Raw genomic sequence first — 25812 nt, 5'->3', positions numbered from 1 at the left:
TCGCAACAACATTGTAAGCACTCCAAAGGAAAGTGGCACCTACTGTGGCTAATGAATGGGAAGTAAAATTAAAAGTAATATTCGAGGTCATAAGAGTTGTATGAAAAGTCTGGCAAATGTGGGCACTAAGATAAGCTATGTATGCATGCAACAAGGGGGCAGAAAGACCAAAAAAATTAATAGCTTATATTGAAAGAAAGCTAAGATGGAACGAAAGAAATTATTTGATCAATGATCCAGAGTGGGTTACGTTATAAACACCCTTAAGGGTTCAAAGTTTGATACATGCAGCATATACAGCCGTAGAAGATTTTGGTATACATTAAAAAAAAATTGAGTCTGGGACTTAGATGAAAGATTAAATTGTTAAAAGACTGTATCATGCATATTCTTCAACGCCCATGAAAGGCTAAATAGAATAACTAATATTATGAACCATATATCAGGAGATAACTTAAGCCAACATAAAGGCCAATCAGAAGAAAGAGTAAACTAAAGAGTTACATCAACTAAGTAAATTAAGAGTCTGCTTATTGGACCCAGAAAGTTACAAGCATCATGATTGAGAACATTGTAGAATCACTCTTAATATCAGGAGTACAAGAGAAATAGTACAATTGCCATATTTTATAATGGCTCTACAATAGAGCCAGTTAGAAAACTACCAGCCTCATAAGAATTTAGTATGGAGCTCCCACTGGATTTTATAGGCACCAGAGGTGCAAGTATTATAATAAGCTTCAAATAGTGAATGTGATTTATACCTATGTAGGAGGGAGATTATGAAAGAAATAGAAGAATGTGAGGTGATATATTAAAGTAAGTAAGGTAAAAGTAAGCAACGTACGAAATACTCAAGTATAGAAGGATGAGATTGGTCCATACTTTAGGTAAAAGACTAGAAGCGCTGGGATTCAGTATCTAAGAACAATAGTAGCATCGTCAGTGGCATATCCTTCAGTCTATGGTTTCTAGGTACTGAGAGGTCTATTTAAGAGAATAAAGAAGAGTTAGAGATGATGTGATGTCTCACTTGATGTTCCAGAATAACATAAGGAAATCTATGGTGCAAGCAAGTTTAAGGAAGTTTGCGAACAAGTATGAATAGATATGTGCAGGTCGCAAGCTAAAGTATGGTAGAGCGACAAGGTTTTAGGAAGACAGGAGTAAGGATAAGAAAAGGTAAGTGAAAATGTGACAAGAATTGATAAGTTCTTGGGATTAAGATCATGAAAATAAGAGAGTTGATGGATTCTCTAAGTTATAGAATGCTCAATATATCCAGAATGAACTCAAAGGAGTCTAAGACTAGTAACATTTAGAAGAGATGGAATATTGCCCTGGTAGTGGAATAAGAGAGTAATTGTGATAGATAAAGGATGACGTTTGGGCCTTCGATTTAGTAATGACTTGAAGAGGATTTCATGAATTGTAAGGGGCTAAAATACCCATATAAGGTGAGTCATATTAGGATTTTATAAAGTGCGGTTATGGAAGTATAGTATCACCCCTAGGATCAACCTAATAACTCCTGATATCCACGATGACACGCGAGCCCTAGCGGCGATGTTACATAAAAGATCAAGTTATCAGTGGTAAATGATGAATCAACATTAAGGTGAATCAACAATAAATAGATAAAAGTCCAACAGTGTGAGATGAGATTAGACCATCAGTCTTAAGGATAAGCAACGAAAGTAACCTAAAGTGGTTGCAGACCTCAGTAACGATAAATCGAAGCAAGAATTATGCTATAGTATGACCTACGTAGAGGCGGTAAAGTCATACGAATGGATAAACAGATCTATGAAATAAGGTATAACAATATTCGTAAGTTCAATAAAATATCAAGCGAAGAACTTCAGTATACCTATAGATGCCTAGCGGGACATCTTATTAAGCTATGTATATGTTTACAAAGTAAGGCCTAGAAATTGGCTAAAAGCTGGTGGAAAAAAAGAAGAGAGAAGAGACGCATAAGCGCACTTATAAGGTCAGAGTCGTACGTGCTTCATGATAGAAGGTAGCAATAGTTATGAGACTGGAAGGATTCCAACCATAAGTCGTAGTGTGAGAAAGAGGCCTAAATGGGGAAATCCCCTAGCCGTTGGATTTAATCACAGGACAGTTGCCTAGATGGCAAGGGGAGTAATAAAGTATTCAGAAGACATAGGCTATGAAAATGATAAGAGCACCAGTCAACATTCGAGGATGAATGTTCTAGGGAGAGGGGGGGATGATATTACATCTCGCATCTTTGTATGTTAAAGTTTCGTCGTAAGTTAATCGACGTAAGTTCGGGGAGGAGATTATTTTGAGATTTTAATCATTATGCTATTTCAAACAAGTGATAAGTAAATTCTTGAAGGTGAGAGGGGAAGCAAGTAAAAGAAAATGAATTTTCGTCCAAGTTTGGCATGTTGAGATAACATACGGCTCGGTATTTATTGACTAGTGCCATACGAGGTACCACATGGCAATAATAGTAAGGTGTATAAGGTATGTAAAAAGTGAGTAGTATTTTAAGTAAGTGGGAATAATTCTCAATTATGTGGGTAATTGATTAATTATTGGGTAATGTGACATTACCTAGTTAATTAATAACTAGTGGTGGATTAATTAAAAACTTTGGATAAATATCAAAATTTTCCCCACCCTCAAAATGTGGCAGAAATGCCATTTCTTAAGATCATGACTATTAATTAGTCTTGATTAGTTAGCAAGCCAAAATAAATTCAAGAAGACACCTCACCTTTTCTTATACTTTGTATACAATTAAAACCTTAGCACTCTTGCAATCAAAAAAACATAAACATTAGCATTCTTTCAAACACAAAAAACGTTGGCCATTATTTTAAAAGGCTTTCAATAAAATTCTTTCTCAAAACACTTCAATGAATTACTACATTGATAATGTGAGTTCTTCAACCGATAATCCGACGAAGTTTCTTAGCACAATTAGCAATGTGAGATTTTGCGATTCTAAGGGAGTACGATGCAACCTTTTCTAAGAATATCATATGGTTTTTTTTCTCTACTTCAGGTATGTTAAGGCTATCCCTTCTTTCTTTTGGCATGATCCATACGATGCAAACAAAACGTGCAAATGCACAACTTCCATAAATGACTTTATGCATAGAAATGCTAGAGATGCTTATGTTCTTGATTCTCCATGTGTCATATTCTTGTATCATCTGTTCATGGGTCTCAGAAAAATACGTAAGTTGAAAAAGTTTGCTTCATGATATTATTCAAAGGCATAATTATCTTATGACACTCCAAGAGATTTTATTGACGTACTTCTCTTGCATTGCGCTCATGTACATTGACCCATGACTAGATGTTGTTATATACGCATATATATATATATATTATATTTATATGGAATACGAAAAAAGTTTACGGCATTATATACGCACCACCACCTGATCAGTTGGTATACGTTGATGATTTTGCCCACAGTGGCCGAGATGATATGATGAGATGCCCTCAGAGGCTTGATGATGTTATAAAACATGTACCTATGCACAACATGACATTCATATGCATATGCATGACACTATAATTATTTCATGAATTATAGAATTATCCAGACTTACAAGTTGAGTCATTTATTCTATATTTCTTACATGTTTGTTATGTACTTATTTATGTGCCTTACATACTTGGTACATAATTTGTACTGACATTCTTTTTGCCTGGGGACGTTGTGTTTCATGCCCGCAGATCCCAATAAACAGGTCGAGAGCCCTCCAAGTAGGCTATCAGCTCAGCGGAAGATGTTGGTGCGCTCCATTTGCTTCGTAGTTGCTTCTTTGGTTAGTATGATTTAGACGTATATTGTTTGGTATGGCGGGACTCTGTCCCGAGCTTTGTAAAAATTATGTATTCTTAGAGGCTTGTAGATATATGTCATGTACGTAAAAGATTGTATGGCCTTGTCGACCTATGTTGGGTATATGAGTGGTTATTTTGGTCTTACATGCCCGTATGTCTTATGTATAAGTTGGTTTAACATGTTGTATTCTACTTATCTCACGGCAGCCTTCCGACTCAGTTATCCATGATAGTATGACATAAAAAGATACATTATGTTGGTACTCGGTCGGGTAAGGTATCGGGTGCCCGTCGTGGCCCATCGATTTGGGTCGTGACATCCACATGCCGGATTGTCCTTCCTTGGTACTGAGTGACTGATGGTCAGTTGATGTATATACTCTAGGATGCATCTTCCCTGGGCCGGATTGGGCATATACAGTATTAGTGGTTGAGCATGATGAGTGTAAAGTGTGAGTACATGATTCATCTTTGAGATAGATGGCATTGGCATGTACACATGACATACAGGAATAGAGATGCATTTTTCCTCATATTGTACGATATCACGTCATTCATGTCTTTTTACACACATTGATATATGGGCATAGAGAGGTATTTCACACTTACTATCTAAAAAGAAAATGAAACATCTTATTCATTGTGAAAAGGATTTTTGGGAAAACAAATAGTTTTCAAACTATCTCATATTTTTCGATGATTCCGGTAAAGGATTTGGGTTTCCACTGCTATTCTTGAAAACTGGTACTATTTTCGGAAAACTGTGAAAAATCTGAGCATTTTATCTTTGATTTACTTCCTTATTTATATGCTTTACGTTATTATGAATTGTGTTGGCTATTTGTGTTGGACCCGACCTTTGTTCCATCTCGTCACTACTTTCAACCTAAGATTAGGTTTGTTACTTATTAAGTACATGGGGTCGGTTGTACTCATAATACACTTCTGCATCTTGCGTGCAGATGTTGGCTACTGTGTTCGATGGGAGCTAGATTTGAAGATGTACTTGCGTCCCTGTTGTAGCTGCCTCTTGTTCATGGTAGCCTTAGATTATAAAACTCTGTTTATGTACTTTCCAAAAAGAAGATGTATTTACTTCATATCAGCTTTTTAAATTCTATTCTTAGAAGCTCATAATTTTAAATGTATAAGTTTTAGATAATTTATTTTATTTAATTGTTTTATTAATTTCATTAGAAATGGATAATTGTTAATTGGCTTACCTAGCGTGTTGGGTTAGATGCCTTCACGACTAGTCGGATTTTGGGTCGTGACAGATTGGTATCAGAGCTCTAGGTTCATAGGTTCTACGAGGATGAATGCGAGATTTGCAAATAATTTGAGGTATTGTATGGTTTGTGTTACATGAGCTTAGGAAGGATTTAGTTGAATCCTATTGTGGTATTATGCCGGTATGGGGGTGGTTATTAAAAGTTATCAGATGCTTTATTCCTTGGCTTTAAGCCAAGTGGGGGAGTCTGCTATCGATAGGATGATTGCACGATTATGTGTTGTATTGGTTTTGGGTTTGAGGTATACTTGTGAATAAAATATGATTTGCGGAGGTGGAGATCGAGGATGACTCGAGTAAAGGAATTTCGTGATACGGGTTGTACTATTTTTTGTAGGTATATGGGAAACATTGAATGCTTGAGTTGTTATTCGTAAAGGATGTAGTGTGCATGGAGCAAGAATTTATTTGGTTGCATTAAGGCGGGGTTACTTCCTTGGGTGTTAGTATGCTAATGGGGCACAGGTCGTTCAGTCCATTTGGGCGGTGCAATTGAGATTTGAGTAGAGTGGATGACTCTCGAGAATGGTTCTAATAGATTCAAAATTTTATGTAGCAATTGGGAATTTTTAGGATTTGAATATGGCTAGAAATTGAGGTTTACATTGGAGAGTGTCGGGACTCTCGGTATTTCTATATCCTTATGGATTCTACATTTCAGTATCAAGAAGGTCAAAGAACAACTTGAAATTTGCAATAGGTCTCTTTGGAGTGAGTATCTCGGTTGTGGTATTTTTCGGGTGCTTAAGAGAGCATTCAACGGCTTATGAGCTTTAGGGCGGTGTGATTTTATGCTAGGGTCTCGTATAGTGAGTTTTGATTGAGGATTGTGGTATTATGGCGAGGAAAAGTATCAATTTGAATGTAATTCGGGAGGAACTCAGAGAATTAGGACAACTTAGTAGTATGTTGGATCAACACAGTAATAGATAAAATCGATTCCTTGGGTACTTATGATGTGGCTAGTCTCTACAGGTGTTTCGTGGTAATGCTCTTGGTTTTTGGTGACCTGCATTGCTTGGTTGAGTTAGAGAGATTTAGTTCTGATGGCTTGATTATGGGCAAATGGGTTTCAAAGAGTTCTTAATGGTTTCTACCACGGTTCGGAGTATATTTCCTACTGGCATGAGGAGCATGTGATGTATAGTGATTTTCTCCGGATGAAATCAAATGAAAAGTTCTTGGCTAATTGAGTACATAGCTACTTGTGACTCATAGTGGATTACGAAGTTCTCATATTTTTCATATGATGGCATGATATATGCAGTGTGTTGTGTAGGATTGAGATTTGCATGCGTGAGGTCATGGTTCAGTTTGGAAGGCATGAATTCTTAGGCAATATGGACGATCTCAGATGACTAGATAAATGATATTACAATTAGATATGGCTTGATGAGAATGTAAGTTTCAGATGGGGAACTGTGTTTTGATTTATGGATACTTCATTAGTATTGTGGCACTCTCCTGGTTGATCGACTGCTGATGTTCAAATTTTGCTTTATGGCACAGAGGAATTATACAAGTAATCCTCGTGGGATGATCGTGTATTGGAGATGTGTTAGATATTCGGGCGATGGAGTTGGGATCGGATACGGTGATTCCTGTGTGCTATGGATTTGGAGACTGGGAGTTCTCATAAGTAGATTGTTTCATGGTTGTGGATTAAGAAAATAGGGTCAAAGCTATTTAGAGGATGGTATGTGTTATGGTTGGGTCATTGTGGATTTTCGGAGGATTTTTTATCTACTTGTGGATGATCAGAATTGATTTGGGGGTCCATTGGTTGGCCCAATTAGGATGTGTATCCTACACCGCGTCAAATTAGTTGGCTTCACACTGCTATTGTTGAGGGATTTGCCATTCGGTTGTTGTTGAGCTTATTTGTGTTTTGAAATGATCTGTGAGTTACTCTTCTATGCTACAGAGAGTTATGATTCGTTGGTTATATGCACACTTGATTGCGCATTGGTTATGTTCTTTCGATCTTGTGTGGCATTGCGTCATTTGCTTCTCCGTGGTTATGGTAATGTACTTTGGGAACTTGATGTCGAATCGCGCATGGTTATTGATTTTGAGCAAGGTGGCTTGAGGTATATGCCATGGACCGGTGTTTGGATGAGGTCACGCATTGCAGAGGGGTTATGTTGAGGTACTAACCTTTGTGTTAGATTCTTATGATGGTCCTATGGTGTGTGATGAATTTTCAGTACTTCGTTGGGGCAGTACTTGTTAAGCTTGCGGGACAATTCTCCCGTCTGAGTCATTTTCTATGATTTGAGTACATTTGGATTGTTGCTTACTGGTACAGATTGCACGGGGTGTGGCTTTAGATTGTATTGAAGTGGCATGTCACTAAAGTGATTATGTTAGATGAAATGAGATCATTGTACATAGAATGGGTGCTATCGGATTTGATTGCGGTATATTTGGAAGGATATTGTTGCTGATCGGCTTAGAAATTTGCTATAGTTCCCATCGAAGGAGAGGAAGTTCCACAACTGGTTAATCTGATGAATGATTATGAGTTTCTACGTATTTCTTTCAGCATTGGCAATGTACAAAGGTTTTAGAACGAGGCTTTGTTTGATATGAGTTTTATTATTAGTATTGGGTTATTTTTAGCAGCTATTGTGATTAGAAATTATCACTATGAGTATTTGAGTTATGCGGTTATCATGTGATTATATCTTGGGTTATGGTGATGGCTTGATACAGTTGGTTAGGACATATATAATGTGTAGATGCAAGATTTTGATCTTATAGTAAATTCCGGTTGTTGGAAATTGAATTCTAAGGCTTATGGCCTATGTTGAATAAAGAAATTTCAGTTATTGTATTATCAGACCTTTATAGGATAGAGTGATGTGAGATCACCACTGGGTATGTTCATGGTGAGGTTACACGGCGGTTTGATGGCCTTGAACAACTCTGGGAACGTTCGAGGACGAACGTATGTTTAAGTGGGGAAGGATGTAACTACCTGAATGGTCGTTTTGAGCATTTGCACTTCGCTCAGTGGTTTGAGCGCATGAGTAGCTCGGTATGATGACTTATGTGAATCGTCGGTTTTGGTTTTCAAGTTATTTAGATTGATTTAGAAGAATGATTTTCAACTAGAAAGCTTTAAATTTGAAAATGTTGAACAAATTTGACTTTTTAGTAGATGTCCTCGAATTGGATTTTTAATGGTTCCAATAGCTCCGTATGGCGATTTTGGACTTAGGAGCATGTTCGGAAAATTATTTGGAAGTCCGTAGTTTAATTAGGTTTGAAATGGCTAAAAATAGAAATTTAAGTTTGGAAGTTTGATCGGGGAATTCTGGAAATTGGCTCCATTATGTCATTTATGACTTGTGTGTAAAATTTGAGGTCAATCAGACATGTTTTGATAGGTTTCGACATCGAATATAGAATTTAAAAGTTCATAAGTTCTTATGCTTGAATCGATGTGCGATTCGTGTTTTATCCTTGTTAGGTGTGATTTGAGACCCTGAGTAAGTCCATAATATGTTACGGGACTTGTTGATATATTTGAACGAGATCCCGAGTGGCTCGAATGAGTTTCGGAGTAAGTTTTGAACGAGTTTGGGCATTTCGGCACTTTTAGTGATATTATGGGATAGTTGAAGTGCGGAGCGCACATGTTTGAGGGTAGAAGTGCGACCGTACATCCCCAAAGTGTTGTGGCAGAAGGAATTGTGCGAACCGCAGTCGAAATTGTGCAGTCCGCAGAATTCTTCTCGCGGCCGCAGAAATGTGATTTTGCAGATTCGCTGGTCCGACTTCCAAAGCTTATATCTTTTGATCTACAAGGAATTTGGAGATGATTCAAAATCAAATGTTGTATCCCTTCGTGTCTAGTTTCCAAAAAGTATAGAAATCATCATTTGAATATTTGTACAGAAAGTTATGACCATTTTACTAAAGCCTGGTAGGTAGAATTTGCTGAAGTGCGGCCGCACAATTTGGATTGTTGCCGCGGGACCTGGGATGTGCGACCACACTTGAAAATGTGCGGTCAGCACTTTGGAAGGCAGCTTTGGTACTATATAAACAAGGTTTAGGGTATTATTTCATATTTTGGACTTTGGGAGCTCAGTTTGTGACGATTTTTCGTGAGTTTTTCAAGAAATTCATCGGGGTAAGTGATTCTAACTCAGATTTGGTTAATATACATGAATATATCATTGTTTTCATCATTTGATTAGTATATTAAGATGAAAATTGGGGGGTTTAGCCTAAAGTCTCATAGAGTGAATTTTGAGTTTTGAACATCGATTCGTAGTCGGATTTGAGTGAACCAGTATGGTTGGACTCGTAATTGAATGGGTTGTCGGATTTGTGAGTTTTGTTGGGTTCCGAGGTGTGGGCCCGAGTTGGACTTTTGGGAAGATTTTGGGCTTTTGATTAAAGATTCAACGTTTATCGATGGGTTTGTTTCCTTTGGCATTATTTGATGTATTTGAGTTTCTTTTGGCTTGTCTTGAGCCGTTCGCAGGTCGGTACGCGTGAGATGGCATTTTTGGAGCATTGCTTGGCTTGTTCGATATTGGAATTGGCTCGTTCGAGGTAAGTAACTCTTCTAAACTTAGTGTTGAGGGTATAAAACCTCAAATTACGTACTATGTGATTGGGGTTGAGGTGACGCACATGCTAGGTGACGGACGTGTGGGCGTGCACCGTGCGAGTTGTGACTCCGTTATTTTTGTGGTACTGTATAGTTACCTGATCTTACCTATAACGATGAAATTTCTACGTATTTGAGTTATTGAACCGTGATCCATGTTAGACACCATGTCTAGGATACATGTTTATCCCATTGGGACCCACTGTGGACATTTCTGCTATTGAGTTATTTGCTTTTATTGCTTTATATACTCAGTCATACGCATTCATATGCATATCATATCTCAGTCTCTGTTATTATTTATTGATACATCATATCATCATTTTCGCGCTAGTTTCATAATATTTTGAGAGAGAGAGAGAGAGAGAGAGAGAGAGACTGGAGAGGTTGATGAGTGAGGCCGGGGGCCTGATTGTGAGGATATTGATACTATAGCACGTGAGTTGTCCGTGCAGATTCGGATATTGATACTGTAACAAGTGAGTTGTTCGTGCGGATTCTGATATTGATACTATAGCACGTGAGTTGTCCGTACAGATTCTGATATTGACACTATGACATGTGAGTTGTCCGTGCAGATTATAGTGCTTACGCTGTAGGAGCCCCTCCGGAGTCTGTACACATCCCCAGTGAGCGCGGTTGATTAAATTGAGGGATGAATCTTCCCTGGACATGAATTTTGTCCGAAGCATTTATATACCTGGAGATGGATCTTTTCCATCGGCAGGATTGACCTTCCTTTGTATTGGGTGACTGATGGTCAGTTGATATATATATATATATATATATATATATATATATATATATATAGATCTTCCCTGGGCCAGATTGGTCATATACAATACTAGTGGTTGAGCATGATGAGTGGAAAGTATGAGTCAGTGAGATTGAGTACTCTGAGAGTGTGAGTACATGATTCATCTCTAAGATACATGGCATTGGCATACACACATAACATACAAGCATAGAGATGCATTTTTCTTCATGTTGTACGGCATCACGTCATTCATGACTTTTTACACACATTGATATGTGGGCATAGAGAGGTATTTCACACTTGCTATCTGGAAAGAAAATAAAACATCTTATTCATTGTGGAAAGGATTTTGGAAAAATTACAGTGTTCAAACTATCTCATATTTTTCCACGATTCTGATAAAGGATTTGGGTTTTCACTGATATTCTTGAAAAGCGGAACTACTTTTGAAATACTGTGAAAAAGCTGAGCATTTTATCTCTGAGTTACTTCCTTATTTATATGTTTTACGCTGTTAAAAATTGTGTTGGCTATTGGTGTTGGACCTGACATTTGTTCCAGCTCGTCACTACTTTCAACCTAAGGTTAGGTTTGTTACTTATTGAGTACATGGGGTCGGTTGTACTCATACTACACTTTTGCATCTTGCATGCACATCTTGGCTGTTGTATTTGATGGAGCTGGATTTGAAGATGTACCTACATCCCTGTTGTAGCTGCCTCTTGTTCATGGTAGCCTTAGATTATAAAACTCTATTTATGTACTTTTCAAACAGAAGATGATTTACTTCATATCAGTTTTGTAAATTTTATTCTTAGAAGTTCATGATTTGTATTACCAGTTCTTGGGAAATGTATAAGTTTCAGATAATTTCTTTCATTTAATTGTTTTATTAATTTTATTGGAAATCGATAATTGTTAATTGGCTTATTTAGCAGGTTGGGTTAGGTGCCATCACGACTAGTCGGATTTTGGGTAGTGACATATTAATTGCTAAACTCCCTCGGGATTAATTTCTTTTTCACACTTTGAAAACAATGGAATATGCAATTCCAGTACCACAGTTTTACTTGATTCTTGTGCATCACTTTCTCTTTTAATAACGCGTTAGTGAACACACCAACAATCGTTTTTTCCTTAACTTTTTTCTTTCTTTCTTCTTTTGCTTTCCTTTTTCGTTGCGGGGAGAAAAAGCTTCACACGTTATAACAACCACGTAGAAATTCAATCTTGACTTTGTACCAATTTTAACTTAAGACAATGAATTAAGAGGAAGTAATTTAGTCGACTGAACTACTTTAGACACCGTGCATTATCATCGATCATTTTTTGAGTGTGAAAGGCTAGTTTCTATTTGTTAGATTTAATTATTTGATGTTTCGAGTTGAGTAGTTGACTGAATGTTTACTTCAAATTTGACGTTCGGTTTTGCTCAAGTCACTTAATTAAGGTGGACATTAAAGAAATGTTGCTTGTTTCAAGGTTGAAATTAGAGTCGATGACAGTAACTTTTTAAGCTATATATGTACACCTTAGACTGGACCTATAAGTGAAGCTAGCTCATTATGTGATAATTGTCTAAGAACATATAATATGAGAAAATAATTCATACGCTAAACCAATGTAAGACATTCTAACAATCCTCGCACGAGTAGATTTAGATTTTTAGAACGCAGACAATATGACATGGATGTCTAAAATTGAATAAACCAAGATAGGGGTCCGATAATTTGATATAATGCATGTTAAAAAATAAATAAAACTTATGCCTAATCCAACTCTAAAAGTTACTTCGTACATATTCAATAGATGAAATAAAGCAGGTTCATATGCAAGAGGTTATCAAGATAGTACTGGTGTCAACTATAGCAGCTAAGACGGCGAAGATTATGTCACTTTACCAGAAGAAATGGCCTTTTTTGGGACTTAAAAATATGCTCGTACTTGTCTATTCTCGTGAGGTAGTTTTACATATATACAGTGTCTGCTCAACTATTATTAAGCCATATTCTTAAGCCGTCAAAGTGGTCTTCAAAATTCAGAGACATGGCTAGAATATTGTTGCTGTTAACGTTAGCCTTTTTCCTCATGATGAACATTAGTATTTGTCAAATTTCAGGTGCTCCTCCTCCTCTAGTACCTCTTCCTTTCCCAATTACTCCTGCGCCGTCACCTTTTATTGGTGGTGGTGGAGGTGGAGGAGGAGGAGGTGGACGACGAAGTGGCACAGGAAGCGGTTATGGCTCTGGAAGTGGTAGCGGTTTCGGATGGGGAAGAATTGGCGGTGGCGGTGGCGGTGGCGGAGGCGGCGGAGGTGGTGCTAGTGCTCCAGGATCAGGCGGTGGATGATCAGGCCAAGGTAGTGGCAGTGGTACAGGCTATGGTTCTAGTGGTAGCACTAGTACTATTCCAACTCCTAGTCCTAGTGTCAAGCTTTGGATGGGAAGGAAAGCTTCACCAGGCTTTTACTAGCTCGTCATCGGCGAAAGAGAGATAGTATGTCCTTATTCCTAATATGACAGCAGTAATATATTTAATACTATTACATTTTGTAATAACTAAGAAAGGAGAGAGCTACATATAGCATGGAACTACTTTTACATATAGCATGGAACTACTTTTATGTTTATTACATGTGCGTGAAGCCATGCACATTTTTCTTGATTGTGATTTGCTAATAATAATGTGATCTTGTAAGTTGTATATGTATAAGCACTGGTTGATGTTATTAAAGAGAAATTTCAGTAGTGTAAGATTGCAAAATATAAGAGTATCATGCGCGCGCGCTTACCATTTAAAAGTTTGGTTGGTTGGAGTTAATTGTGAAAATAATGATTATGTTAGAATTATTATCTCATATATTATTGGTTTTGGTTTTCTGCGAACCAAGTCTACCCATAACACCCCTTCCAATTGAATCCTTTAGCCTCGAAATAAAATTTAAAGTACGACCTATTTATCTACGATTGAAAGATTTGATTTTGTAGGCTATTGCAAATATTGTTTCAGTTATATAATCCCTTTCCGAGGAGAAGATCAATGTAATAATACTTTCTCTGCTTCAATTTAAGAGAAAAGGTCGACTTCTGAACTCTATGATCTTAAAACTGCAATGATATTTGTGTGATTAAAAGACGTGTGGTTAAACATTCCATAATAATGACTATAAAAAAATGAAGAAAATAGATAAAATTAAAAAAAATTAAAGTTAAAGTATTTTCAAATATAGTGTGTTATCCTTATTTTACGAACTAATAAAAAAAGTATGTCACATAAATTATAGTGGAACAAATATAAAATAGTATAGAAGATATAAAAAATTAAAGATATTTGTATGGTCATTTTCTGCTATTTAAATTATAAACGGGTATAGTAAATCATCTTCTGCTATTTATGAGGTGAAAATAGCACAGACTAGCTAGTTTTCAGATTGGTAATTGAAAATAGCCAACATTTGCAAAGTCATTAAAAAATAGCCGCTATTTTGCTGCAATACGAAAAGTTCCAACATAATATATTAGAGATTGAGGCACCTATATATGAACTTCCAACATATTATGCTGGAACTCCAACACATGGAAAGTTCCAGCATAATATACTAGAGATTGGAGCACATGTATACGAACTTCTAACATATTATGCCTGACTAGTATATTATGCTGAAATATTTTCCAAATTTTGAATAGTATTTTCGTTCATATTTATCTTTACATGAAAAGTGACTAAATTTCAATTACTTTCGAAGCTGTGGCTATTTTTTCAATTACCACTTGTAAATCTGTCAATTTTTGAATAAATGACACCAAAAAAATGTAAAAATAGCACGGGCTAGCCAGTTTTCAGACTGGTCATTCAAAAATAGTCAGCATTTGCAAAGTCATTAAAAAAAGCCACTATTTTGCTCTAACAGGGACCGATCCAACATAATATACTGGAGACCGGTGCATCTGTGTATGAACTTCCAACATATTATGATGGAACTCCAATACGCGAAAAGTTCCAGCATAATATACTGGAGATTGGAGCACCTATGTATGAATTTCCAGCATATTATGCTGGACCGGTATATTATACTGGAACTCCAGTATATTATGCTGGAGTTCCAGTATACTTATGCTGGAACTCCATAATAATATGCTGGAGTTCCAGTATACTTATGCTGGAACTCCATTATAATATGCTGGAGTTCCAATATACTTATGCTGAAACTCTAGTATATTATACTGGAGTATTTTTCGGATTTTGAATGGTGTTTTCGTCCAGATTTATCTTTACATGAAAAGTGGCCAAATTACAATTACTTTTAAAATTATGATTATTTTTGAATGACCACTTATAAATCTAGTCATTTTTTATTTTCTCCCCAAAAAACCCTTAAATCCAAGGGTTCTAACAAAATTTATAAATTTATCAATAAGTCCCTCTCACTCTCACTATAAAAACATCCTGCCTCCCAAAGGCGGGAAAAATTGGAAGAGAAAATTCACACAGAGAGAAAATGAGCAACTCAAAATCAAAGTCCGGCCGAGATGTACAAAGCTTGCTTGAAGCTATCAAATCTTCCGATGTAAGCTTTTATTCTAAGCTCACTATTCACAACTCCAATTTCACTTATTTTTATTCGTATGTTATTTCATTTTTATAAATTCCTAGTATTTTTCAGAAGTTATTTCACTGTAATTTTCGTTATTATGAGTTTCAGCTTGATATTTGAAATAGTGTTGCATTTTTTTTGTTTCAAGGTCAATTCTAGGTGCTCTAAGTTGATTGTAGAAGTCAAATTGACTAAGTTCAATCTCAGTCATTTGATTCAACTATTTGTATTATTTCCTCTTTCGGTGTTTCAATTAATTTGTATAAATTTCTCCATATGGCAGAAGTTAATTCACTGTAATTTCGTTATTTTGAGTTTCAATTTATGAAATTGCTATTTGAAATAGTGTAAATTGTTTTCAGGGTTTAGTTTCAGTAAGTTTTGATTAGATTCTACTCATTTTGTCCCACTTTTTGGTGCCCTAAAGTGACTTTAGAGATCAAATTGACTAATTTCAATTTCATTCATTTAATTCAACTCTTTGTATCATTTCACGATTAATATATAAATTTCCTTTTATTTCAGAAGGTAATTAACTATAATTTCGTTATTATGAGTCTCATTTTGAAGAAATTGCAGTAGTTTGACAGTAGTTTAGATTGTTTTTTAGGATTTAGTTTCAGTAAGTTTTTAATTAGATTGTGCTCATCTATCCCAATTTTTTAGTGCCCTAAGTTGACTTTACAGGTCAAATTGACTAATATCAATTTCAGTTATTCGATTCTACTGATGTATTTTTTCCTCATCACGTTTCCATTAGTTTTTAAAGGTTGCCTTGTATTTTTGGTATTTTTTTTTTTTTTTTGGTAACTAACATATTTTATTAATCACCAAGTAGTAATTACAAAACTTTAGCATAGCTAACGCAGCTTACTATCTATCCATTTACATTGTATACTCAACTACCTAGAAATATAAGCTATACACAAACAACTTATTTCTAGGAGTGACTCTAACACTAACAACATAAGCTATCTCTTTTGTAATCTGCTCCCATACTCTGCTTTTTTGTTCAAATATACGTCTATTTCTCTCCATCCAAATGTGGTAAGCAACTTCTGCATAAACCATTCTAAAAACCTGAGCATGTTGGGTTTTCCCTTTGGCACATATCACTGACCATTGGCTGAATTGCTGCCAATTGGTAAACCCCTGAAATTGCTTCTCCATCCAGTTACACATTTTGGTCCATACTTGTTGAGTAAATTCACACTGCCCAAATAAATGATCTCTTGTTTCCGCTGCTTTTCTGCACATTACACATTGTGTGTCAACATTAATCTTCCAGTTAGCTATCCTGTCACTAGTCATCAATTTCCCATGCATCATCAGCCACATTATAAATTTTGCCTTTGGTTTTGCTGCATTATTAAACATCAATGTTTTCCATTCCACCCTGCTGTAGTCACCAAGTAAATGTAAGTATATTTGTCTGATCAAGCTTCTGTTGTGAGTTTGCATAAACTGTCTAGCTTCCAGAATTCCATGTGCCTCTATCACTTTTCTTACCATCCAACAGGCTTGCTGGGGTGTTGGCATTGTACTCATCTGTTGAATCTTGATGTAGTAAGTATGAATCCAGCGGATCCACAACTTATCTTTCTTGTGAGCTAAATCCCAACAGTGTTTGGCAATGGCTGCTTTGTTCCATAGCTTCAGGTTAACAATATTCAGTCCACCTCCTGCCTTTGGCAAGCAAACTCTATCCCAAGCAAGCAAGGCCTTCCTTGTTATTTCATTTGTACCAGACCAAATATAAGACCCGCATAGTCCCTCTACAATCTTGATCACTTTTGTTGGAAGAATGAATAACTGTGCCAGAAAGCCTGAATTCCAAACAAAATACTTTGGACTAACTGGACTCTTCCTGCATAGTTATCTGAAATTCAGTGTTATTAAAAGCGCTCGCTTTAAGCGATGAAGCGACGTGAGGCGCAGTGGTAGCGCTTTTCTGTTAAAAAGGCGACTCACATTCAAAAAGTGTGCGCTTTTCTCACTTAAGCGAGAAGCGACGCGTTAGAAAAAGCGAGAAAAAGCTCGCTTAAGCGAGCAGAAGGCATCAGCTAGGGCTTTTTTAAAAATTTTGGGCAAATAAACCATCTGTTACCAAAACATACGCTTTCAATTTTTTTCACTTTTTAAGCGCTCATTTTTTGCCCTAAACGACTTCTTTTTCTTCTGTTATTAAAAGTGCTCTTTATGCTCTGTTTTCTGTTATTAAAAGTGCTCTTTATGCTCTGTTTTCTTCTTGATTCAAGAATTGAAACATTTGCTTAATATGTTATTTTTAATGAGTTCTTAGCCATTTATCTATGCCTATTTTTTTTATTTTTTATTTGTGTTAAATTGCGCTTCACAGCAAAAAAGCGCGCTTCGCTTCGCGCTTCTCGCTTCTGTGAAGAGAGACCTCGTCGCTTTTTTGCGCTTAACGCTTTCCAAAACACTGCTGAAATTAGAGTCGGAGTCAGAATTTTGAGTATATGGCTTCTGGAATCTTGGACAAGATAAGTTACTCGGTTCGGGATAGATAATTTACACATAATAAATAGATTTCTAACACAAATACTGAGTCTAAGCTGTAGCTACTGGGTTCTGCCAAACCCATAGTTAGACTTGTAGCTCTGGCACCGGCTAAACACATTTGGAAGTAGTGTAGATTGTTTTTAGGTTTTGTTTTTCGTAAAAAGGAAAATGTTCAAAAGAAAGGGCACACCTGTTCATGTATATATTATTTACGTAAAGATATCTAGTTTGTTTTTGTATACGAGGGCCTTCTCTTTTTGTAGTTTAGTGCTTGGCTTCTTTTGTCAATAAAATTTTGACTTACTGATAGGAAAAAAATTATCAATAAGAACTAAGTGAATGGCTGAATGCAATGACCTTAATATAGTTCATATGAGGATGCAAAGTTGAGACTTCTGATTGGAGCTTAAAAGGTGTATAGGCCGATTGGAGGATGAGAGATCAACGGCAATGCATTTGATTTAGAAAGACTGAGGGTTCTAACTCCTAAGATAAGTTATTTCTGTCTTTTTCCTTGTTTGCGAAAGTTTGGCTGAGTTGTGTCCGAGTCATATGTAATATAAAAACAAATTAGAAAAGCTCAACATTTTTCTTCTAGCTGGTAGAGTAGATATTTGTGTTTTGCCCTCTTATACAAGCTTGCAACAACTTGGTTTGTAAATTGCCACTGAAACTAGTCTGCCCAAGATAAGACATTTTCCATGAACACTGTTCCACTTTCCACTAATATATTCTAATTTTTTGTTCTTTTCGGATGCTTTTTATACTCGTCTTTTCTTTTCTTCTTGATGGCTTTCACTATCTTAAGTGTTTTCTTGGATCATACCTAATAACTTCTTAGATTTGCTTAAATCTTAAGCTATTCCTTGATATAATTTACTAGTTATTTACATCCTATTCGCGTCCTTTCTATTCCGCAGGTTGTTGAGAATCGTGTTGAATTGCTTGATGAGCTTGGTGAGTTAGATCTGTCAGAGAAATCAGAAGTGGCCTCTCTTATGGAATCCTTACAAGTATCCTGATGACTATTAGACATACTTTTCTTGATTTGACAGTCGAATGCCATGGATTAATTGGATTGAGAAAAGGAGAATTCGGTTTATTGTCTGTAAAGACTCAAAAGCTGGGAACTAGGTTGTGGGTTTATCATTGTCATAGGTGTTGTATGTACATATTCCGGTTACAAGAAATGATTTTCTATAATCACATGGAGACCACAAAATTTGGTTGAGAGAAATAATGTGCCAAGGCTTGAGAAATTGGGAACACCATTTTTAGTTTCAGTTCTTAAATTTGCAATTAAACACGGAAAGGCAACTGAAGAGTCACTATTCATCAGTTTTATCTTCTCTATGAGTTTGACCTTTGAGCATATGTTTAAGTAAGAGTTACAATAATTCACTCATTCATCGAGGCTTTACCTGTGTTCTTCAGCATAATTTTGAATTTGGTACAGCTGACAGTGTCTGAATTGGTCATTCCAAATGGTTTCTTTTTGGTGATAAACAATTGGTTAATGCTTTCTTCTTCATTGCTGTTTTATCTTGTTTATTTTTTTTGTAAGCAAACAGAGCTCTTGATGCTATATAGAGGTTTTGTTAGAATGAATACCATGCCAGAGCTACAGCAAAACAAGTAAATGTATTTAGGCCAGATCTATATAAAAGTTTTGTGTTTTATGAATGATGTTGCAATTTTGATGAATGTATTTATGGAAGACCTGGATCTCATTCTTCTGGTTTGGTAAAACAGCTAGCTTGATCTCATTTTAGTAGCAAATCTTTGTTATCTACCTTGACATTTTACCGGACACTCTGGGAAGACTTCACTTGTCTCGACATTTCTCAATGCAAATTGAACAAAACCATTTTGCATGTGGCTGCAAAATATCTGCTGTCAGACGTATCTGCATACTTAGGCCAGTTCGTAAGCCTAGGAGCCAAAGCAAGTTTCATTTCATCCCTTTTCTCCTTAATAAAGTGACCTGTTTTCTTGATGATACAGATTGCTTATATTAAGTTCTTAATCATTAGGCTGTCGTATGGTGTAAAAAGCATCTACAGATGACACTCATGTCGACTCAAGAGTCACCTGAAGAAGAACATAGTAGCCTCTTTTATCAGGTCAAATCATTACTTTTAGCATATGAACAATGTCACTGGTGAATTGGTTTTACATTTTGAGTTCTTGAGATCAATATGGTTGCAATTTTCTTTATTTGAGTTTGAATGTTGCATCATAGTCGTCCACCTGCATAACAATCAGAAAACTATAATTCTTTCTCTTGTGAAAGCCTCTTTCATTATTTCCCTAGCGTGTAACCTTTTTCTCTTTTTGGTTACGAATTTTTCTTTCCATTCTAACTTTGAAAAATCCACTGCACTTTTTTAGTTACATTGTCTGGTGTTGTAATGTTAAATCCTAGCACCACATGGATAAACAAGCAAATGCTGTCAACATACCAAAACCGACCAAACTGTCTATTACACTTTAAACTGAACTGGATCACATGAGTTTACCTGTTGATAACTTTATTTTTGTTTGTTGTGTCATGAAGCTGGCTGATTTAAGTAACTGGTTAAACACCCAAACTGAAATGTGCAAAGTGGAAGTCCCTTGTGCATTCCGTAATCATATTTTAGCTTTATAGAGTTCAGCTGGTGATTGTTTTATGTGCTTTGCATTTCCTTATAATGTAAGTTTCCTTAACTTTGAAATGCATGTAGTGTCTCTAAAAAGGCTATCTTTAGCTTCTGACCAATCTCGTTTTTTCTCAGTTGCTATTGGATTTGCTTGGCTACTGTGCCTCTATTTTCGCAGCTTTGACCAGATATCCCATTGCGGTTGATAAGGGGTTAATGTCTATCGTTGAAAATTTCATATTGGAGGAATTAAATCTCACAAGGGACTGTATTTTAGCTCAGAAGGTAGAGACTTCTGATTTATACTGACCCTTTTGTCGTGTTTCAAGTGAATACTGTTATTTTAGCGTTTTTCCCTCTCTGTTACACACATATCTGTCTAACCCTTCAAAATGTCAATATATATACTCTCCTACAGTGTTAAAATTGTTATTTGTGATACTCGAATTTCTGGTTTTACATTGCTGACACTTGCTGCTGACCCTCTTTTTTACCCAAGTACTTTCCACCATGGCCATTGCAGCAGTTTGGTACTCGAGTTAAAACTTTTTTTTATATTAGCCATTTTGATCTAAAAACAGGATCAAATGTTTGCCATTTTTTATAGTACAGCAGTAGGTTGCATGTCGCTTGACAACTATTACAAGTAATGGTAACTCTTAAGAAATTGCTTGAATTCATTAGACTCATCATAGAAATATAGATTGAGAGATCTTGTCCAAACCAACCGATGGTTGAAAACCACAATGATCAGCATACTCGTGAATTGAAATAAATTGTTGACTAAATTCCAGCAGACAAAATAAAACCATTTATTATTGCATTTAACCATAAATTGAACACAATACAGGGCTTCACAGCAGTCATACTACTTCTGCTTATCAAAAACGAAAATAGAAAGCAGTTGTTTCATCTTTTCTGGTACATGCGTCCTGTTTCACCCATATTCTATTCCCATCTTTTCCTTCTTACCGACCTCTAGAAAATCTGATGCAGAAGCTGCTTTCTTTTTCTAATAAGTGGGTGTAATGTAGTCAAAACATTCTGAATATACACAGGTATATGCAATGGAGATAATTTGTTTGAACAGTTCAGAACTGTTTGCTATTATTTTCTTTACTGCTCTAAATTTTCGTGATTGTCTCCAGGCAATTTCCTCATTTGGTTCTGAAGTGCAGAAAATTGCATTAGAAGTTCTTGATGCTCTGGTACGACTATGTAAGGTATATTCCCATGGCATAAACTGGGATTCTTACCTTAAGATGATGGAGGAGGAGAGAAAAGTTGTGGACAATGAAGAGGCTGAAAGAGCAGATCATGTTAACAAGATAATGAAATTTACGGTTGAGAAATTGTGTGAATTGGGCATCTTTGCAGCTAATGACGGAGGAAATCTTGTGAGCTTAATTAATTTGTCATGGAAAGGTGTAGTTAACTTACTTCAGCTTGGCAAGGGTGCTTTGGCTGTAAAGTTGAATGTAGGAGATATTATTCTGACTCTTATATCTCTGGCTAACGCATCTTTGAGATGCGCGGCTGAGACTTGGTCATCCACATTGGAAGAACCAGTTTCTGCAGTGGAAGCTAGACGAGTATTTCTTCCAGTCAAATTTTACCTGATTAATGCTGTACGGATTATCTCTCAGTACCCATCCGAGGCATTTTATGTGTTCAAAGATATAATATTATCTGTCATAATGATCTCAACCTTTAGAATTTTCCTCGTGAAAAATGAGCTGCTCAAATTTGCTGGTGATGCAATTGCAGAAATTTTGGAGCCGACATCCTTTCATATGCTTAACTCTTTCCTTAATTCAGCTCAAGTGAAATCAGAGCAGAAGTTTCAAATTTTGGACTGGTTGTTTGGTGATGAAACTGATTTAGAAAATGTTCCTGGGTACAGTATTAACGAAGCTGGTGGAATGAGTGCAATATTCTCTGTAAGTTCTGGCACTATGCAGGGAGCAAAGGTGCTGTTTATTGGTCGAGTAGCCTTATTTGTTAACCTTCTGAAAAACGCACCTGATATTGAAGATGATGCGAGACTAGGGATGGCCAGAAAACTTGGATGGTTATTGTGCATACTTACTGATGATGATGTGTATTCTTCAGTTCTTGTCTTGGAACTTCCTACAATGTCTCGTACTAGTCAGAAACAAGAATCTGATGAGCCCCTGTTCCACTTCATAATTAATGCCTTGAAAACCTTCATGATAGTTACCTCTTCAAGTCAAGCTTGGTGTGACATAGAGTCTTTCCTGCTTGAAAACCTTTTTCATCCCCACTTTCTATGTCGTGAGATTGTTACTGAACTTTGGTGCTTTATCTCACGTCACGCTGACAGAGTTGTGGTGGATGTCATTATTGAAAAGCTTTGCTCATTAATGAAGTACACAGAAGCTTCTGACTTAGCACTAAACTCTAATAGTCTGGTGCGAAAACTGGCGAGATTTCTATGTGTACTGGTTACATGTGGTCCAAAGTTTATGGTAGATAAAGTTTATAATACAGTTGTTGGATATAACACATCACAGTATTCACCAACTACTTACTTAGCACTGCTTATGGAGGGATTCCCACTAAATTCACTTTCAGAAAAATTGAGAAGTGAGGCAAGGCAACGACTTGTAACTCAATACTTTGACTTCCTCGAGAGTTTTGGTGGTAAACTACCGAGAGAAGACGGATCTGCTATTTATGGTGCTCCAGTTTTTGCACTCTCTGCCGCTCTGCAGTTTCAGTATGTAATCGGCTCCTTTTGCATGAATTGGCTTATTCTCTCAAACTTAATTGGCTGAGCCACAAATGTCTATTCCTGTCAAACTAGCATAGAATATTGAAATTTGCAGTTTTAAGCTTATCATGGAACAGCACTTCACTATTTAAACCTTTTATTTTCCTTATTACCTGCACTTAATGATAAAACAAAAGTCTAAGAAAGTTGGTGTTTTAATGATAGAGCAAATGATTAACAAGGTTAGTGTTTTTTGTTGGCTTATGCTTTTTAATGATAATAGGATTTTACTATTGATAAATTCAAGTTACCAACTTAGATTCCCTATGTTTCTTATTTCCTTTTCTCTTGTTGCAGACTAATCAGCATATCCGATGCTGAGATGAAGACTATAAAGTTCCTTGTTGCTATTATTCACAAATACAGAGATTCTTCAGTTATCAAAATAAAGGATAAATACCGCAGGCTTCTTAGTGAGACACTAGGAATCATTTCTAACATGAAGCATTTATATACTTCCAATGAAATGGAAGAAGTCATTTTGGCACTTCAGAAGCTCTTCATCTCTGGACCAGCATTATCAGACGGAAAATCATTTCAGTGTAAACCAAACTTGTCATCTTTCATGGCTGGCCTTGGTTACATTGAATTGGAAGACCGAGAGGACAGTGCAATTAGTTCAGCTATGTGGGAGCTGTATCACATGTTGCTTAAAGAGCGTCATTGGGCACTTGTTCACCTTGCTATCACTGCCTTTGGATATTTTGCTGGCCGTACTACTTGTAGTGAGCTTTGGAGATTTGTGCCTCAGGATGCAGCTCTTTCTTTTGATCTGGAAACAGGAAAAGAAGCTGATGAGGAGAGATTTATGTCTGAACTAAAAGAATTTCTTGAGAAGGAAACAGCATGTCCAAAGATAAAACCTTGTCCTGACACGATTAACATGCTTGCTATAGATGGGCAAATGCTAAAAGAAACCTTTAAAAAGATAAGAGATCTTGATTCAATGCTTATGATCTGTGAGCCCATGGAGGTTGACAATGAAAACCAAACCAATAGAAAAAGAAAATTTCCTGACAGAGTTACCAAAGGAGTGGAATTACTGAGGAACGGATTGAAGGTTATGGGTGATGCTCTTTCTGAGTGGCAGCATAACCAGTTCGACTCCACTGATATTCGAGACAAGTTCTTGACTCACTTCTCTCACCTGGAAGATGTGGTTACTCACTTGGTGAGCCTAGCTGACAGTGGCTAACTTCTACTGGAGTGGTTCACTTCTGCAGTGACTGATGCAAATCATAATCAGGTATTGTTTGCATTGGACTTAATCTGTTATAGGTAAAGGTGCATCACTAGAATTGTCGACAAGTCTCTAAGTTTTATTTTGACGATTTCAGGATAGCAGCATATTATGTTCTTTGTATTTGTATTTACTTATAAGGGAAGCAAGTCCAGAATTGATGCAGTTAGACACTTCTAACATGTGGATAGAACAGAACAAAAGCACCATACACAATAGCTGTACTGTTAGAGAAGGAATGTTATTTTAGTAAAAATCTCGGAATTTCTTGACTACTGTATATGCCAGATTTATTATGAAGCTTTAAGCACCTAGTAATTTAGAAATAGCGCTGGCTTTCTTTGCGGTGGCAGGTTGGGTGTGAGGTGGGGGTTGACTGATTCATCTCAAGCTTTATTTTGTGCTATTGATATCGCGATAAAGCTTTTCGCATAACAGAAGTGCACATTTTTAAGTTTGTCAATAAGACCATTGTTATTCCTATTCCCAAGTCTTTGTTCCACATCTTATGAAGGGAAGACAGACATTTAAAATGAGATCTGTTCCTGTGAGTTGGTTAAGCGCCGGTTCAATTTTTATTAAGAAAAGAATCATAATACATGCTTTAATTGCATAGTACTATGTTAAAAAGGAAAACATGCTTTAGTGTCTTTTGGGGTTAATATTCAACTATCTTTCAATTTCACTAAAGTCACTCAACTATTTTTTTGTCGTTTAAAAGTAACTAAACTTTATCATTGTCACTTAAAAGTCATTTTGGCTCAAAACCTTACCATATATCTGACATGACATAAACTTTAATGAGAAAAATTCAAAATAAATGCCACATAAGCTTAAATGGATCATACCCAAATAAAATTAGGTTTTGTGATTTTTTTGTTATTTTTTATCGTACAAATACAATCTTTCTTTTGTCTAAACAATTGCAATAGGTTGTCTGTAATTGCATGTTCATTGTGAGAATACTCTTATTAGCCTTCTTATATATCGTTATGAATTATGATACATTAATATGTTATGTGAGATGAATACAATACTATTTTAATTTCACTAGAAAATTATAAATATGTTATGTGAGTTGGATACAATAGTATTTTAATGTCACGACTCGAATTTTCCACCCTCGAGAGTCGTGATGGCGCCTACTCGTGAAAGCTAGGCAAGCCGAGTATTGTAGATTCACTAACTCTTTTATTTAGACCTTTTTAACAGTTTAAATCAACATGCGATCAACAGTGAAATATTAGCAATAATTAAAGACATGCGGAAGACGAAATTTGATAACTTAGCCAAAACAAGTACGACAATACTAAGTACATCTCTACCCAGAACCGGTATCACAATATCACGGACCATCTACGAATACTACATACAATTGTCTGGAAAGAAAGATACAATCTGTCTCTGAAGTAAATGAAAACAGAATATAAAGATAGAAGAGAACGTCGGGGCCTGCGGACGCCTGCAGGACTACCTCGGGATCTCTGACTGTACTGAAGGCAACCAC

General features: G+C 36.3%; 1 protein-coding gene across 3 annotated transcripts; it reads left to right on the top strand.

Annotated features, from left to right (window-relative positions):
- Positions 1-14970: 14970 nt before the first annotated feature.
- LOC104217657 (uncharacterized) lies at positions 14971-24675 on the top strand. Of its 3 annotated transcripts, XM_009767956.2 has the most exons (7): positions 14971-15079; positions 18550-18642; positions 19439-19573; positions 19663-19752; positions 20407-20556; positions 21420-23011; positions 23363-24675. In XM_009767956.2, exons 1-7 carry the CDS (start codon positions 15011-15013, stop codon positions 24258-24260), a joined length of 3027 nt encoding a protein of 1008 aa, XP_009766258.1. In that variant the 5' UTR covers positions 14971-15010; the 3' UTR covers positions 24261-24675. The 3 variants fall into 3 exon arrangements, with proteins under 3 accessions (XP_009766258.1, XP_009766261.1, XP_009766260.1); XM_009767959.2 differs by lacking the exons at positions 14971-15079; positions 18550-18642; positions 19439-19573; positions 19663-19752 and adding an exon at positions 18651-19010 and having other exon boundaries at positions 23363-24673; XM_009767958.2 differs by lacking the exons at positions 14971-15079; positions 18550-18642; positions 19439-19573; positions 19663-19752 and adding an exon at positions 19802-20324 and having other exon boundaries at positions 23363-24674.
- Positions 24676-25812: the final 1137 nt, after the last annotated feature.

The sequence above is a fragment of the Nicotiana sylvestris genome, chromosome 1 (genome assembly GCF_000393655.2).
Source record: "Nicotiana sylvestris chromosome 1, ASM39365v2, whole genome shotgun sequence".
NCBI lineage: Eukaryota > Viridiplantae > Streptophyta > Magnoliopsida > Solanales > Solanaceae > Nicotiana > Nicotiana sylvestris.
Note: the sequence above shows the minus strand (reverse complement) of the source record. Positions and strands in the feature narration are given on the sequence as shown.

What these genes read in the sequence shown, in the direction of transcription:
- LOC104217657 (XM_009767956.2), top strand. Translation starts at nt 15,011, where the DNA reads ATGAGCAACTCAAAATCAAAGTCCGGCCGAGATGTACAAAGCTTGCTT. An exon ending in CTCTTATGGAATCCTTACAA is followed by an intron (nt 18,643 to 19,438) that starts GTATCCTGATGA and finishes ACATTTTACCGG; the next exon opens with ACACTCTGGGAAGACTTCAC. An exon ending in TCTGCCGCTCTGCAGTTTCA is followed by an intron (nt 23,012 to 23,362) that starts GTATGTAATCGG and finishes CTCTTGTTGCAG; the next exon opens with ACTAATCAGCATATCCGATG.